The sequence below is a fragment of the Monodon monoceros genome, unplaced genomic scaffold, assembly GCF_005190385.1.
Source record: "Monodon monoceros isolate NGI ecotype Baffin Bay Population unplaced genomic scaffold, NGI_Narwhal_1 Super_Scaffold_3, whole genome shotgun sequence".
NCBI lineage: Eukaryota > Metazoa > Chordata > Mammalia > Artiodactyla > Monodontidae > Monodon > Monodon monoceros.
This window is the reverse complement of record NW_021703780.1, coordinates 72,150,048-72,167,064: the sequence shown is the minus strand read 5'-3', so window position 1 is coordinate 72,167,064 and position 17,017 is coordinate 72,150,048. Positions and strand designations below refer to the sequence as shown.

The following is a 17,017-nucleotide window of genomic DNA, read 5'->3' as shown; positions in this document are numbered from 1 at the left end:
ACAAAAAAAAAAAGACCTGATGGAAGAAGAGCAAAAGACATGAACAGACAGGAAAAAAAAGATATAGATATAAAATACACACATGCATACACATATATACACATATATATTAAATAGCCTTAAACATATGAAGAGTCAACTCTACTCATAATGTTCATAATGAGAACAAATGCAAAAAAATGGAAATCAAAACTACTTTAAGTTATCAGTTATTATCTCTCGGATTGGAAAGCATTAAAAACTTGACAGCATAATACTGTGACATGTCTGTAGACAAACCAGCACTCTCAGACATTGCTGGTGGGAATGCTGATGGGTACAACCCTTGTGAAAACAATTTGTCAGTATCTAACAAAACCAAGTGTGCATTTACCTTTTATTCCAGGAATCCCACTTCCAAGAATTTATCTTGAAGGTATATCTCCACATATACAAAAATAGATATGCCCAAAGTTATTCATTGTAGCATTAATTGCAATAATCACAAAATATTTAAAACTTGCCCGAACATAGGACAGTGGTGAAATAAATGTTTGCCACACTGCGGAGTACTATGCAGCTGTAAAAAAAAAAAGAATAAGGAAGCTCTCTATGAACTGGTATGAGTGATTTCCTGGATATATTTTAAGTTGAAAAAACGAAAGTGCAAAAGAGTAATTATAGTATACTACCTTTTACATTAGAAAAAAGAGGAATGAAAAAAATAGACGTGTATCTGTTGAATTTTTGCAAAAAGAAACAGAGACACAAGAACTAATGAAATTAATTACCTCTGGAGGAGTGGGTGGGGATGATGAGGGGGTGGAAACAGACTGGAAGGGATGAAGGAAATCTAACTCTTACTGAATATGCTTTTCTGTAAAAGTTTGACTTTTGAACTGTTAATATTTTACCTACTCAAAACAACAAAAGTAATAAAAATCAAGAATGGGGAGAAAAACTTAATGCAAAAAGAAGCAAATGATGCTAACTATATTTCAAATTAAGAATATAACCTCACTGAAGAGGTAGGAAAATGAACTAGCCTAAGTAAATTTTGAACATGGTATTTTAACTAATGAAAAAAAGAACCATAAACAGAGAATCCTAGAGAGTAGGTTTGGGGTGTTTTATTGGTTGTTTTGTTTTGTTTGCTTAGTTTTGTTTGACACCACTTTTGGCGTGTTCTGTACTTCAGAAAGTAAGTAAATATACTGAGGCTAATGGGAGCCAGGTTCCTCAGTGTCAGAAAGGAAAAAGGAAAGATGAAAATGACTCTGTGGTATTATATTAGTATTAGAGGAAGCAATATGACCTCATGGTTATAGACCAGGGGCCGACAAACATTTCTGTAAAAGGCCAGATCACAAATATTTAACTCTGTCATCATAGCACAAAAGCTGTCATAGACAATATGTAAAAAGGTGAACGTGGCTGTATTCCAATAAAACTTTTTTTATGGACACTGAAATGTGAATTATATATAACTTTCATGTGTCATGAAACATTGCTATTTTAATCGTTTTCAACCATTAAAATATATAAAAACTATTTTTGGTTTGCAGGCCTTACAAAAACAGGCAGTGGGCCAGACTTGGCCCATGGCCATAGTTTACCAACCCTTGATAGAGAGATGATGATAGATAGATGATAGATAGATAGCAAATGTGATAAAATGTTTAAATTGGAGAATCTAGGTGAAGGATATATAGGAGTTCTTTGTACTCTTGAAACTTTTCTATAAATCTGAAATTACTTTAAAACAAACAAAAATCACAAAAAGAAAAACTCTGTACTTTCCATAGCTACTGCTGACAAGAAAAACATTAACCAAATCATTGGCCTAAGAAGTAATGTCTTGCCTTTTATAACATCTGCTTTTTCCTGCATGTCCATGGACCACGGTAGATGCTACTACTGCCATCGTTTGGAGTTTCTAATTTGTCGCTGGGGTGTCATCATATGATAACATTATTTTTCTCCTGCTCATCTTTGCTCTCCATCTCTCTTGCCGAGTAATGAAGCCACTGGGCTAGTAATTTGTATGTGACCTTGTAATTTTCTATAATGTAGGAATTTTTTGGTCTGCTATAATTAAATGGACTAAGTAAAAGGTGCTTATCAGAAAATGCCCCATTAGCTTGGAAGTCTGTGACAAATCCTTTCTGATGTCCTTAATGTGTTATTATGAAATTCAATTACACAGCAAGTTCACCTTGCTTATTTTACAAGCCATAATCTAGTGATAGCTAAGGTGAGCAGTGAGTGAAAGTATCTTAAAATAATACAAATAGGAATTGGATAATTTTTACATTAAGATCCTTTTTATACAAGAAGAGTAAATGGCTTGCAAAGAAAACTTCTATTGTATAGACTTGAAATCATTCTACAATCCTTGGCTGGTTTAATTCCAGCAGAATCCACTTCCTACCTTGGTTTGTCATTGTGGATACAGCCATACTATGATCTTCACCGATAATGAAGATGGTAGTGGTCATAGCTGACATTTTTTGACAGCAGCTCTGTACCCAGATCCATACCAAGCGTTTTTCATCCATTTTTTTCATTTCATCTTAACGACAAAACTCTGGAGTAACTATTATTATCTCCTTTTTATACATAAGGCTTAGTGATGTTATAAGTGACTTGGCTAAGTTCTCACATTTCAGAAACATGGTGCCAGGATTGGCCTGGAGAGCCAGTGCTCTTAGTTACTGGTCGGGACTGTCTCTCATTGTAGATAAAGACAGCAGGAAATGCAGAAATTTAGAGAGAAATTTTTTGGTCATGAGGACATGTTCCTGTTGAGAAGAATAAGGTCAATGACACAGGCTGCTTATATCAATGCAAGAAATATAATTCACTTTGGAAAATCCTTCACATTCCCCTTCCTGCTCTGTTCCCGTGAAGAAGCTCAATAGCAAGTTTACAGATGAGAAAGGGTTGAAGTAGAACACACAGTGACTCATGCCTTCAGGATGTCACTGACTTATAGCACACCCACCCAGGTATCTGCTAGAGGGAGCAGAGAGACAGGAAAAGAATGGAAAGAGGGAAAGTAAAGAGACTGGGAATGAGGTTGGAAGTTGGAGGCAGAGGGACGGGGAATGTAGGAGGTGCTTTCTGAAGTGGCTTTGCCCCCATTCATACTGGGAGAACTGAAGTATTGAGCCACTCAAGGGCCCAAAGGCCCTCACTCTTCCTTCTTTTGTCCTCCCCTGCCCTAAAGCCCCAAGTGAATGCATACCAGCTCCCACCATCATGGCTGGTCCATGACAGCTCCAAGACTAGCTTCTCTTTTGAATCACCAAATGGACTCTTGTCATCCATGACATGTAACTTTGTCAGGCTTTCTTATCCAAAGGTCCTAAGGAGCTTTGTCTCTGCTGCATTTCTTCTTAGTTGTTGAAATAATTTTCTTAGGTGAGAGGAGCTGTGCTATAGTTGACAATCAACAGTAATAAACTTTTGAGAGGAACAGTCATCATCATTTAGTTGGTGTATTTATTGAACAGCTAGTTAGTTAAGTAATCAACTGTGTATTTACAGATCTATAAAACTGAATATTAATTTCTGGACATCTTATTTTCTGAAATATGAAGAAGGGAAAAATGGTTTTTTGTGGAAGCCCCAAGGAGTTAAAAATCCAGGAGAAAGGTAAAATCTATATATGGAATTACAAACATGTGGTTCATTTATTTTCTTGTTTTCTTTTTAGGGACTGGTTAAATATGCTGAGCCCACCGATTGTTCCTCCCAGTCAACAGCCAGCAGAGCAGCATCAGGATTCTTCCGGAAGCTTGAGTGCTCAAGGTGGGAATATGAAAAACACCAAGCATAAAAAATAAAAATAATTAACTATATACAGAGAAAATCAGTCACTTTGAGATGCCACTGGTTTTTTTTAATGCTGATCACTTAGGCTCACACACCCAAAATGAGGTAATCTGTGCCTCATTTTATAGGATTATAGGTTCTTTGCAACTAAAAGGAATTTAAAAGAGAAATTGTCCTTGTTCTCCTGAAGGTTAGTCCATGGGCAAAATATAGTTTAAGGCGTAAGAGCATGGCTTTGGTGTCAAATTGACCTTCATCTGAATTCCAACTCTAGCAATTCCTGCTGTGTGACTTTTATGAATTTCAGTTTTGTAAAATAAGACTAATAATAGATGGTGCCCACCTGCAAGTTTTTCATGAAGATTCAGTGAGGTATACTGTATATGAAATACTTGGGATAGCGCCTACCAAATACCAGTTGTTAGTATTATTATAAAGCAGACCCAATGCTCCAGCATCACAGAGATCCATGTTTTCGTTAATACAGAGGTACAGCCGTTTCATTAAAGCAAAGGCTGGCACAGAGCTTTGATGGGTAGTATTAGTAATAGAAAAATTAGAAGGAAGCAGGGATGAAAATTTGCCTGGGGTTCTCTTTGTTGACGAGAGCCACAAAGATGACCATTTAGTTTCTGGCTGTGAGCAGGGAACGTAACTGTCAGGAGTGTGTAGAGGAGGGACATAAAAGAATCTTCGTCAGACACAGAGGGGTTGAGATGGGAAGGGTGGGGGGAGCTCTAAAATGCATAGCTGGAGTGACAGACAACCTCAGAGTGGGACTCCCTGAGATAGCTTTCCAAGTTGGATTATAAAGATGGAAGCTCTATATCTACGGTTTAAAAAAAAGGGGGAGGGGGCTTCCCTGGTGGCGCAGTGGTTGAGAGTCCGCCTGCCGATGCAGGGGACACGGGTTCGTGCCCCGGTCCGGGAGGATCCCACATGCCGCGGAGCGGCTTGGCCCGTGAGCCATGGCCGCTGAGCCTGCACGTCCGGAGCCTGTGCTCCACAACGGGAGAGGCCACAACAGTGAGAGGCCCGCGTACCGCAAAAAAAAAAAAAAAAAGGAACTGAAACCAGTATAAATTACTCCAACAAAGGTGCCAGGGTTTTTTTTCCCTAATTGCCCCGGGGAGAAAGAAGAGCATCCCATTTTTCTTCAGGTATGGAGAGTTCAGAGTGAGAGCTCATATATCTGAGTTGTGCATTTTGGTTGCCCAAGGGATGGAGATGTCGCTGTGATTTACTATCTGAAATAGATGATGCCCCTCAAATTGAGACTTTTTAGGGGTGTACATTTATAATTGCTCATAATAGAAAAACAGAATCTTGCCTGTCAGGAGGAGACCTTGCTGTGAGGGAACAAGTAATATTTTAAGTATCCTAAATAAGCCGCAGGAGAGTGTGGTCTTTAAACAAAGGCACCCAAGATCTATAGTGGTGATGAGTGGCTGAAAGGATGTCTTAAAGTTGCCATTGCAAAGTGATGTTTTGACAGCAGGGGCTCAATTATGTTGAAGGTAAACAGAACTTGCATGGAGGACAAATTAACAAATTAAATTCCAAGAATTGTAGAAATGTTCTGGCCAATGTTAACCGGCTCTGGCACCCCTTCTCCCTGTCACCCTAGATTTCCATCTGGTATCCCTTTCCCTCTTCTGATAAACTTGGATAGTTTGTAGTTAATGTAAACCAAAACCATCAAAAAGTAGTGTTTCCTATTTGCTTAATCTTTACATGTCATTGGCTTAGTTTTAGACAACGTAGCATACAGTTACCAATATACTGAGCTAGTGTTTCCATCTGTTCTTATAAAGTGTTTGTCAAAGAAAAATAATAGGCTCAAGCATCCAGTGTATACCATCAGAAGGAGAAGGGAGGCACAGTTGTGGGTAGTCTGGGGCTCTTCCTGGGTTTCTGTTGCACAATACCATTAACTCAGCACCTGATATATGCCAGACGCTGTACTGTGCTCAGTGGTTACATTTAGTCCTCACAAGTAAGTCAGACAGAGAAAGACAAGTATCATGATATCACTTATATGTGGAATCTAAAATATGATAGAAATGAACCTTTATACAAAACAGAAACAGTCTCACAGACATAGAAAACAAATTTATGGCTACTTAAGGGGAAGGTTGGGCGGAGGGATAAATTAGGAGTTTGGGACTAGCAGATACACACTACTATATATAAAATAGATAAAAAACAAGGTCCTACTGTACAGCACAGGGAACTGTATTCACTATCTTGTAATAAACTATAATGGAAAGGATACGAAAAAGAATATATATATACACATACACATAACTGAATCACTTTGCGGTACACCAGAAACTAACACAACATTGTAAATCATTATACTGCAATTTTTTAAAAAAAGAGAATGTAAAAAAGAAATTTAGTCCTCCCAGCAGCACCATGAGGAAGATACTAATTTTGTATATGCAGTTGTTATTTTTTACAGCTGAGGAAACTGAAGCAGCAAGCTCTTGAATAATTTGCGTGAAGTTAGTCATTGGCAGAGCTGGGATTTAAACCCAAGCAGCCTGGCCCCAGAGCCCAACCACTGTTTTTATTTTTTAATTCTTTTGGCTTTGAACCAAGTAAATAAATTACGTAATAAAAAAATACTATATGTAAACCAGGAATTGAAAAATTACTTTTCTGTCGAGAGTTCCAATCGACAGGAAAACAAAACGTCTCAAGAGCTAAGTAGCTAAGTCCTTTCAGAAAAAAGAAAAGCAGACCTCTGGTCACCTGTTTCAGGCCTGGACCTGCCTCCCCCACCCCCAGGCTTGTCAGAAATGACTCGTGGCCACATTCCCTCCAGTGGGGTGAGTGGCTGAGGGGTGTAGTTGCCGTGTTGACTAGATCTAGGGCAAGGCCAAGGGAGTGAGGGGCTGAATGAAGGGCAAGATGACTGGAGTGCGGGACTGCCTAGCCTGGGTGGTCACTGTGCCCACCTTCTCCAAGGCCTCTCGAGACGACCTTATCTGAGTAGGTCAGGCTCTCTCACCTCACCTAGTGCCTTTTCGTCACAGCCTTTTCACAGTTCGTAACTCGTGATTCATTTACTTGTTTATTGCCTTTTTTCCTAGGTAGCCTAAGAGTTTTTAAAAGCAGAGACTGTCAGTTTGCTCACTCATAGATCCCTAGTACCCTGAAATTTCTGGCATATATTAGATAGGCTGGATTCTCATTAGAAGGAAGACAGGAAGGGAGAAAGGGAGGAAAAAGAGGGAGAGAAATGGTATTCAACTGGTCATTTCTTATAACAACCTTGGAAGGAAAAAAACAGGGTAATTCATTGAAATCTGACTTTCAGTTTTTCTCCCAATTCCAATTTTTTGGTATATTAGGCATATTTGTAAAATTCAACAATGAGAGTATTGAACTTAGACCCATACATTTTAGCAATTAAAACAGTTATAAGTCACCTTATGCGGTGATTCTTAAACTTTACTTATAAGCAATGAAAACTTTCCTGTCAAGTGAAATCTCATATGGAATCCCAATAAGTAAAGGAGTTAAAAGCAGAACTGCTCTGGGTGGAGTGGGAGTTATGGTCTCAGAACCCTGCCGTGGGGCCCTAACAAACCAGTTAAAAACACTAATGTAGTTCATCACCCTCAATTTGACCTTGCCCAAGGTCAAATGCTCAATCAGAGTTACGATTTGGATCCAGTCTTCCTCCACATCAGTGCCTTTCTGCAGAACCATTGCACTGGGATGTGAAGGTGGTTTTGAAGTCTCGTTCACAGGGAAAGAGGCTCTTCCATCTTCAGACTTCTAGGATAAACATAATAATAGCTAATGTTTATTTCATCTTCCAGTGACCCAGGCCTACATGTGCACTTTAATTCTCAGAATAGCCTACTGAGACATAGGTACTATTATTACCCCCATTTTACACATGGACACTGGTACTTAGGGCAGGGAAGTGATACGATGAACCGCCACATCTCCATCAGAGATGGAGAGGCCGAGATGTATCCATGCAGCTAGAGGCATAACTGCATTCTCACAGCAGGGAAAGATGGCCTAACCAATACGTAACTCTAGAAAACTTGCCCCAGCCCATACAAAAGTAAATGCATGCATTATACCTGGCCCTAGAGTCCCTTCTTTACTCAGTACAAATTTGTGTCACAGCCCCAGTTTCTACTAGGCCAGAATGTCTCAAGTGTATGAATTCCATCTTGAAATGAACAGCCTGGCTCCCAGCAGAGCCAAGCAGCCAGCAGGAACAGCATTGTACTCCGCACCATTCGACTGAATGGAGAAACGGGCAGCTCTCAGCTGGGCCATGATACATTTGCCAAATATCAATTACCATGGGCACGGGTACCCTTAACACCTACGAAAAATGTGTTTTTCTGGAGACCGTGTGAAATGTAAAACTGGGAAGTTAAGATTTCAGAACTTACTCAAGAAAACTACCAAATTGACCTTTTGAAAATGAACCAGACTTTGCTCGAAGAATAGTTGTCAATTTGTTTTTGACATTTGTTCCTTTACAGCTATGACCCTTAAATTATTCATGCTTACCAGCTCCAAAATGGAATAATAATGCTTCTCTCTTCAGGCCTGTAAACCTTTTTTTGCAGGTTGCATGGATTTTGAGTGAGAAAGACACTCAGGAGGGCTTTTGGAGTTGCCAGAGTCTCATAAAAATAACATTCTCATACCTTTTGTACAGCAAAGCCACAGAAGATATTCCTTTATGAACATTAATTAATCTCCACGAGACATAAATAGGCAGCGGATGCTTATTTTATAGGTTTAATATCCAAATTACTATTCAAGAATTTATGGAAATCTCATGACGCCTCACAGCTAACCAGAGAGAGGGGAACCTGGCCGCCTGTCCTGGGTCCAACAGAGGAATCCTTTCATAGTCCTGTTTCCCGCCGTGCAATTATTTGACATAATACCCTGAGTCTAAAAGCAGTCTTCCAAAATCTGTTTTATTAGTTATCGCACCAGACATTGTGCTTCATCGAACAACCGTGGTACCCACAGTGCTTAACATGGAGCCTAGGACATTGTAAACGCTGCATAAATATTTACTGAGTAGAATGAGTGAGTGAATCTTCTGCCCATGGGAAACAGAAGGATGATTTGGTCTACTTTTTGGATCTTCCCTGTATCTTGAAGATTTATTCAAAATGCAAAGGAGAACTTCCCCTAAAAAAGCAATATTGACGATCAAAGTAATAATAGAAGCCAGCATTAATAAAGCACATGCTGTGTGCCCAGCGCTGTGTCGAGTTTTCCTGTGCGTTACCTCTCAGTGACTTCTCCTAACACTTACTGGCATAGGGCTGTGCTGTGTCGCCACTGTTCGGGTGAGGTTAAGGTCACAGCCTGGGTCACAGCCCCACTGATTGTGGAGCAGAACACTGACCGAGGCCTGTCACACTGGACTGTCCGCACCCTTAAGCCCCACACTGATAGAACCACAGAATTCCCATTTAGGTCAATAAGAACTACACAGATGAAATGTCCAGTGCAGTGTTTTTAATTTAGGTAGTTTTCTTTCTTGAGCCTTTCTGGATAAAATAGTACTCTCTTTAGAATTCTCCTTAGACCCATAGAGCCCCCGCCTCAACTCTCAGCTTGTGAAATGATTTGTTAGCATTTTCAGGCATACCTTTGTGATATTGCACGTTCTGTTCCAGACCACCGCAATAAAACAAATATCGCAATAAAATGAGTCTGGTTTCCCAGGGCATATAAAAGTTGTATTTACACTACACTGTTGTCTATGAAGTGTCCAATAGCGTTACATCTTTTAAGAAGTGCATACCTTAATTTAAAAATACTTTATTGCTGAAAAATGCATCATCTGAGGGCTTCCCTGGTGGCGCAGTGGTTGAGAGTCCGCCTGCCGATGCAGGGGACATGGGTTCGTGCCCCGGTCCGAGAGGATCCCACATGCCGCGGAGCGGCTGGGCCCGTGAGCCATGGCCGCTGAGCCTGCGCGTCCGGAGGCTGTGCTCCACAGCGGGAGAGGCCACAGCAGTGAGAGGCCCCCGTACCGCAAAAAAAAAAAAAAAAAAGCATCATCTGAGCCTTCAGCAGGTTGTCGTAGTAACATCAAAGATCACTAATCAAAGATCATCATAACAAATATAATAATAATGCAGAAGCTTGAAATATTTTGAGAATTACCAAAATGTGACAGAGACACAAAGTGAGCAAAAGCTGTTGGAAAAATGGTGCCGTTGGACTTGCTCACCTTAGGGTTGCCACAAACCTTCGATTTGTAAAAAGCAGAATAAATCAAAGTGCAAAAAAACAAGTTATACCTGTATGACATTCTTGAATCCAGATTCCTTCCGCTTCCCCTATGAGGCAAGTAGTTGCCTTTTGGTCTCTGATTAACCTTGGGGCAAGGAAGTATTTTCTTATGCAGCTTTCAGGGTCCGTGGGGTGTCTGCATAGAAGAAGTGGTTAAGAGGGGGGCAGTCAGCCCTCTCACTATATAAAGAAATGCCTTCTTTTCAGGCATACTGGAAGTGAACCCTCTGGTAGAGAAGTAAACACACTGATGGGTGTCTGAGGCTCTCTCCTATTCCAGAACCACCCCCCACCTACTTATTCCCCAAATGTACAACAGAGGGGCCTTGGCCCAGGATGTGGTCCTAGATTCCATTGCTGGAATTGGGATACATTTCCCCCTGGCTGCAGCGTTGCCACCTTGCCTGAAATCAGGCCCTGGAGATCCTATAGGCTTTGTAGCTTCAGAGCTCAATAGTCTGACTAGGGACCTTCCTTCATGTGCAACAAAAAGCATTCAGAGTGGTAATTCACATATTTACAAGTGCACATATATGTCTTGTGAGGTATTCCCCAGCTTTGCTGCGATATAATTGACATATAACATTATGTTAATTTAAGGTGTACAACGTGATGATTTGATATACAAGCGCACATTTGAATCACATTTGTAAGTAGAGACTAGCTGGAAAGAATGAAATTGCAAGAATTCCTAACTAATCATCCAAATTCTTCAATGTGTTGTTTTAAGTGGCATTTTCCAAGTAAAATATAGCCACGAGATTTTACAAAAGGAGTGATGTACTTATTTCCCAAATGAAACCTGAGCTATAATCTTGGCATATCATTTGCCTTCCAAAAAACAATATAGCTTTCTAACAGAAGAAAGTACCTTTTCATCCTTTTTATTCCATTATTGGTCATTTATCTTTCTTCCATTTGAGGGCACATATTTGCTGAGAAACAAATCTCAACAGTTCACGTTCTCCAGTTTTAGTGCAAGTTAATTTTGCCCTACCGTGATATAAGTTGGTGGAAGAGTTTGCAAGCACCTGGTGCTCAGCAGAATCTTATCTAAAATGTCATCTTTATTGACCTGAAGGCTGACTGTTCCCAGTGGTGATCTGTCACCACTGCATTGTTTGAACAATAGTGTATTAGTATGCGCATAAAGATACAGTCCATCAGTTTTCAAGATCTATAAGAGAGAAAATGCATTCACTTGTAAAAAAAAAAACAAAACTCCAGATGGCAGCGTCAGAAAATCGAAAATCAACTACAGTGTCTTGATTCAGAGACTTTAAATCTGATAAACTGGTGCCACATCATTTATTTTCAAGCTTGAAGACTGAGCTTGTGCCTATAGGTTTTCTATTATCTACAGTTAAAATGCGTTAAATATAGATAATTAAGCATTTATATTAATTGACTCAAAAGGTGAACTGGAGGAATTATCTGCTCACACTGATCTAACCAAGGGGAGGGCGGGTAATATTGCTGTGTTTGGTCTGACTCCGTTGGGTTTTCTTCTGTTATTGCCGTTAACCAGTTTCAAAGTGGATGAAGCTGAAAGTTTGTAAATAGATTATTATCTGAAAGGCAATTTTATTTCACTAGAAATGGCTTTATTATGTGAAGAAGAGTAAAAATGTAATTTGGACCCCTGTCCCGCTGCTCTTAGTCTGGTAGCAGAGAATGGTTTTATTTGTTAATTTGTCCTTTTAGAGTTTCTGTAGCCAGTCTTTAAATAGAGCAATTTAGCATTTGGGAGAAAAACGAACTCTTCACTATCCAAGAATATAATTGAAAATTACCCCATACCCATGCACAATAATTACCTTTCAAAACATTTCCCATTGCTTGACATCACAGTGGTAATTGCTTAACAATATTATAATTTCATTACGTAGAGATTACAGTGGCAAAATGATGTAAGTTGGAGGCTTTGAAAATTAAGTTATAATGAAAACAAAACCATCTGTGCAAGTTTAAAGCACTTATTTCAATATAAAGTTATACATAATATCACCCAATTTTTGTATGAATGTCATTGTTGGTAGAGTTCTAAAATTCACCCATTTAAAGCTTTAGTACTAAAACCCACAAAACCTGCGTTAGTCCCATGGTTATAATGCATGAAGTTCCAGTTCTACAGCGATATGTATTGGAACGAATGCATTTCTATAGCAGTTATTGCTTCAGTTTGCATGCATTATGTAGCCAGACCTCTACTAATGAATTGGATGCACCTTGATCCCTTTGCAGTTGGATGATAAAGACCCATGGCCCATTACAACGGTTATTTTCATTTTGAAAGGCTCCTGACTAGTTGTAAAAATGTATCGAGTTTTCTAATTTAATAACGCCAGCTTAAAATTTTATCTTTTTGGAAAGTACAAGCACAGAATGCACTGAACAATTATACAGCATATAACTCTTATGTGCCAGAGGTCAGAATTTCCCCCAGTGTGTTGATGCAGTAAAAACAAGACATTGGATGGCAGATCTTTGAGAAAATTCGACTTATATTTATTTACCTCAGTAATATGTGGTTTTAATATCACACCTGATGGAAAAAATTAATGTTACTTTTTTGAAAAATACATGATTTTTGATATAAGAACTTTTTATTTAAAGATGAATTAATTATAATATCCTGTATAAAATTAGTAGGGGACTTTGTGTTTCATTCAAACCTTTTTTTTAGTAGTAAAAAATCAAACAGATATAGTTTTGGGGTAGGGAGTGAGGTATAAATGAACATATCCCTCTCGTGTCTAACTCAGATGTCTTACGTTTTCCATAATGATTATAACACTTGCTGAGTACTCACTGTGTGTGTGCTGAGTGTTATCTTATTTAGTTCTCATAGGTACTATAACAGGTACTATTACTATCCTTACTTTACATATGAGGAAACTGAGGCTGAGTAGTGAATTTTCTCAATGTCCCACAGCTGTGAAATGGCAGAAATGGGATTTGGACCCAGATCTATCTGACTTCATTGTCTAAATGTCATCCTGCCTGTCTCTGTGAAGTCTTTTCTTTATATTTAAGCTTTATCAATGCTGCTCTGAGTTACTAAAAAAGCTGTAGCCTATAGTTAAGGATTTATTATATTGTTGTTATTCTTAACAGTAATAGTAGTGATTATTTATTGAACAACTACCATGTGCTCTGTGCTATGCGTATTACCCAGTGTCCAGCTTAGTCCACAAAGCCCTATGAAATAAGGTTATTCCCATTTTAAAAACGAGCAAACGAAGGTTCAGTGAGGTAAAATAATCTGTAACCAGCCTAAGGGCATGCAGGTGGTGAGCAGCGGCGCTCCCATCCATCCCCAGGTTTGTTGGATTCTAGAACCCAGGGGTGCTCTTAGCCACTCCCAGTTTAACTCCTCATTAATCTTTAGTAGCTGTTTTTGTTTCATGTGTGTATGTCACATGTACAACTAGGCTGTCTCATCCATAACCAGACTGCTCAGTCACGTAGCAAGCACACAGTGGTTACTTATTGATCACCTGATTTTGTTCCGTTCTCTGAAGTAGCCCCAATATGAAAGTGTTGATGGATTGAATATCTGAAAGTAAAGGACATGCACACTGTCCTTTGATGTGCAGAAGTGGCCCAGGGGATCATCTTCAATATGAAACAGCCACTTGAAAAGCATTCCCACCCTCTCCTACTTAGAGGAGGAGGGTGGAGGCAAGGCCCTCGGGACCACTCTTAAGGTAACAATAGAAAATAAAGGAAAGGCAGGCTGCCTTCTCTGGGTTCCTGTTCTTAATCAGAAACTGTGCAAGGTGCTCAGGTCAGCTACCACTATCAATGTGGCCGTTAGCTGTAAGTCCTGACATATTTCAAGGATGCAAGAAGCCACTGCAGCCAAGAGTCACAAAAACTCATCAAAGGCACCATAGGGGTCATTGGATCTGGCCCCCTATCCTACACAGGGTTCATCTACAAAATCTCATACAAATGATTGCCTCAGTCCCCGCTTCACCCTCCCTAGAGTCCACGTTCCATTTCCTGGTCAGCTCCAGTGTCTAGAAAATTTTTCCTTGTGCTGAGCCAAAATCTGGCTCCTTGTAACTTTCACCCATTGATCCTGTTGCTTTCTCTTAGAGCCCCACAGCATCGTCTTAATTTCCCATTCATTTGCCACCCTTTATATACGTGAAGCCAGAAGGGCTGTTGTCACTTCCATCAAGCTTTCCCTTTTCTGGAGTTAATAAGCTCAGTTCCTTTGGGCCTGTTGAGCTAGTTGCCTCTGCCCCTCCCACAAGGACTGTCTCATCTTTGTCAGTGGTTTTGGAAATATGAAAAATCAAAGTTCTTTTGTTTCCAAAACTGATGTCTTTAAATGTAGGACACCTTTACACTTTTTTACTTTCCATATTTAAATCCCCATAATGTAATAGCTTCCAATTGAATGTGTTACACCAGTATTGTGTTAACAATAAGATCGAGCAGGTATGGTCAAAAGAACACTGAACTGGGAATCTGGAAACCCAAGTTCATCCCTGACTCTGCCTCTAACTCACCAAGTGACCTCAGATGAGCTGTTTAACTTTGCAGAGCCTGTTTCCCTCATCCATAAAACAGGCACGATAATTCCTGCCTCTTTCACAGGATCATAACAGTCAAATGAGCTACTGCATGAGAAAGTGATTTCTAAACCATCGGGGGTTGTACTATTTGAGATGTTACTAAGCAAGGCAGATGAAATCATTCTTCTGTTAAACCCCACTTTTTAAGAACTGCTGGCACTGCGTGCAACTCACCAGAGAGTCCACTGATTGCTTGTTTCCCCCAGATCACTGCAAACTCCTTGAAAACAGGGCCTCTCTCTTATATCTTCATATCCCCAACACCTGGCTTGGTGCCTGGGGCAGGGAAGGATCACGTTAAATGTTTTGGGGTGGTTAGAAGAAGGATGGGCAGAGGACTGGCTATGGTACAGTTTCAAAACCCCACTCCACCATTTTGTCACCACTCCCTTGGCCTTAACCCCAGTTTGTCACTGTCCTGATGGTGTCCATGCACCAGCTTAATCTGATTTTGGCTGGGTCAGGTGAGGTCCCACCACCACCACCACTACCACCGCCTTCCCTTCCTCTGGGCAGTGGCGCTTAAGATCCCAGCTTTGTTTCACACATTGATTCACCCTTTCCAAAAGTACTCAGTATTTACTGAGCCTCTGTTCTGTGTCAGCCCTGCCCATGCCCACCATCCAAGCCCCTCCAGAACTGACCCTGGTGAGCTTGTAGCCCAAAGGTTTGGTTTTCTTTGGTCCTTAGTAGCCTGTGCTAAGGAAGAGAGACCAGTGTTGTCTTAATTATCTGCTCCTCCCTGAGCCTGCTCTGGTCCTCTCCAGCTGAGGGAGGTCTTGCCCTCCCAGCCTCCAAGCCTATTACATGGATTTTGAGAAGTACTCAGAAGGCGCTCGCTTGCTAGTGCTAGTGATGGCATCAAGTACATAAGTACTGAGCACAACACTGGGCACACACAAGGTGGTCCGGAAATATCTTAGTAAAGCTTTTTTTTTTTTTCATTCCATGCCATTTGTTGAAAACCAACCAAACCTTGCTAACTTTGCTGATTACTTAGGCGGTAGGTGTTCTCTTCATCCAAACCATCTAACTAGCTGTCACAAGAAGAAATAAATGGAGCCGTGTTCATTTTCCCAGCAAATTGGACAGAGCTTGCTACCACTAATAAAATCACAGATCATCTGACATTGTTTTCCATTTGTGTTCTATGCTTTGAGCATCATATTTCTACACATTATTTTAATTCATGTTTATTTGGTAGTCTTTTTAGGTTGTATGAATGGGGATTGAGCTCTTTATTAATTTGCACTGTTTGGCATTTGTGCAGCTCTGGCCCATGAAAAAGTCTAGAGCTGTGATAATCAAATTTTGAATCCTGTTCAAGTATCCCTAATCCTCATAACTCTTTAGTCCTTTGGCCCTCTTCCTTAGTCCTTTCTTCTCCCTGCCAGTTCTCCACGCTCGTTTTTCTTGTGCTTTATAGCGAATCTGGCCCCTGTGATCACCGTTTCTTCTCCGTCTTACACTGCAAGTAGAGCGTTATCACATCTGCAGCGCTCCTCCATTCCAGCACTGACATCCTGCCCGCATAAGGACAGTCTCCTAGGAAAGATGATTCCTGCTTCCTTGCCCTTCTCTGTTGCAGTTTAAGAATTACGGGCCAGGCCAACAGCTAACATGACGGTGGTTCCCCTTCCCACAGGTGGAGAAGACCTGAGTGTGGAAGAGGACGAGGAAGTGCTGACTCTGCTGTATGACCCATGTCTGAACTGTTACTTTGATCCCCAGACTGGGAAATACTACGAGTTGGTGTAATGCCTCCTTCCAGGGCAAAGAATGGCCACCCTCGGCGGAGCAGGATAGCAGTTCTGACTGGCATCACAATGCATGTGTTGGCCAGGCCCATGGAATCAACAGTAACTAAGAGAAATGAAGTTAGTTTGTACATAGTGTTGAATGTTAAGACTACCTATATTCTTTTTGTAGATGGGTGTGATTTTTTGGAACTGTGAAGGAATTAATACAGAGATAAGATTTTAGAACTTTGAATTGGTTCTTATTTGTTGGTTCTCATCCTACATACAATTTTGTTTATTTCATAGAATTGTATGTAAACGAATTAAGAGTTATTAATGCAAATTTTTTGCAGTGTTAATCTGTAAATGATGGCTTGATATACAGAAAATGTATTCTTGTTTAAAAGATATCTGGGTACGTTTTATTTTATTACCTATTTGTATTAAAAATAAAGTATGATGGTCAGAAGAATACCTTTTAAACTGATTCTTTTTATTTACCCCACTTTCTTTACCAGAATATTCCTAGATGGTATTTACCTTTCCTTAGATTATTAGAAAAAGGATTAA

General features: G+C 40.1%; 1 protein-coding gene across 4 annotated transcripts in view; it reads left to right on the top strand.

Annotated features, from left to right (window-relative positions):
• The window catches only part of CUNH3orf67 (chromosome unknown C3orf67 homolog), a 260,137-nt gene extending 243,366 nt beyond the window's left edge, over positions 1–16,771 (top strand). For all 4 annotated transcript variants that reach the window (XM_029244383.1, XM_029244384.1, XM_029244382.1 and 1 more), the window contains 2 exons: positions 3,698–3,792; positions 16,354–16,771. In XM_029244383.1, coding sequence (XP_029100216.1) covers positions 3,698–3,792; positions 16,354–16,466 — 208 coding nt within the window. In that variant the 3' untranslated portion in view covers positions 16,467–16,771. The remainder of the gene's footprint in view (positions 1–3,697; positions 3,793–16,353) is intronic.
• The last annotated feature ends 246 nt before the right edge of the window (positions 16,772–17,017 follow it).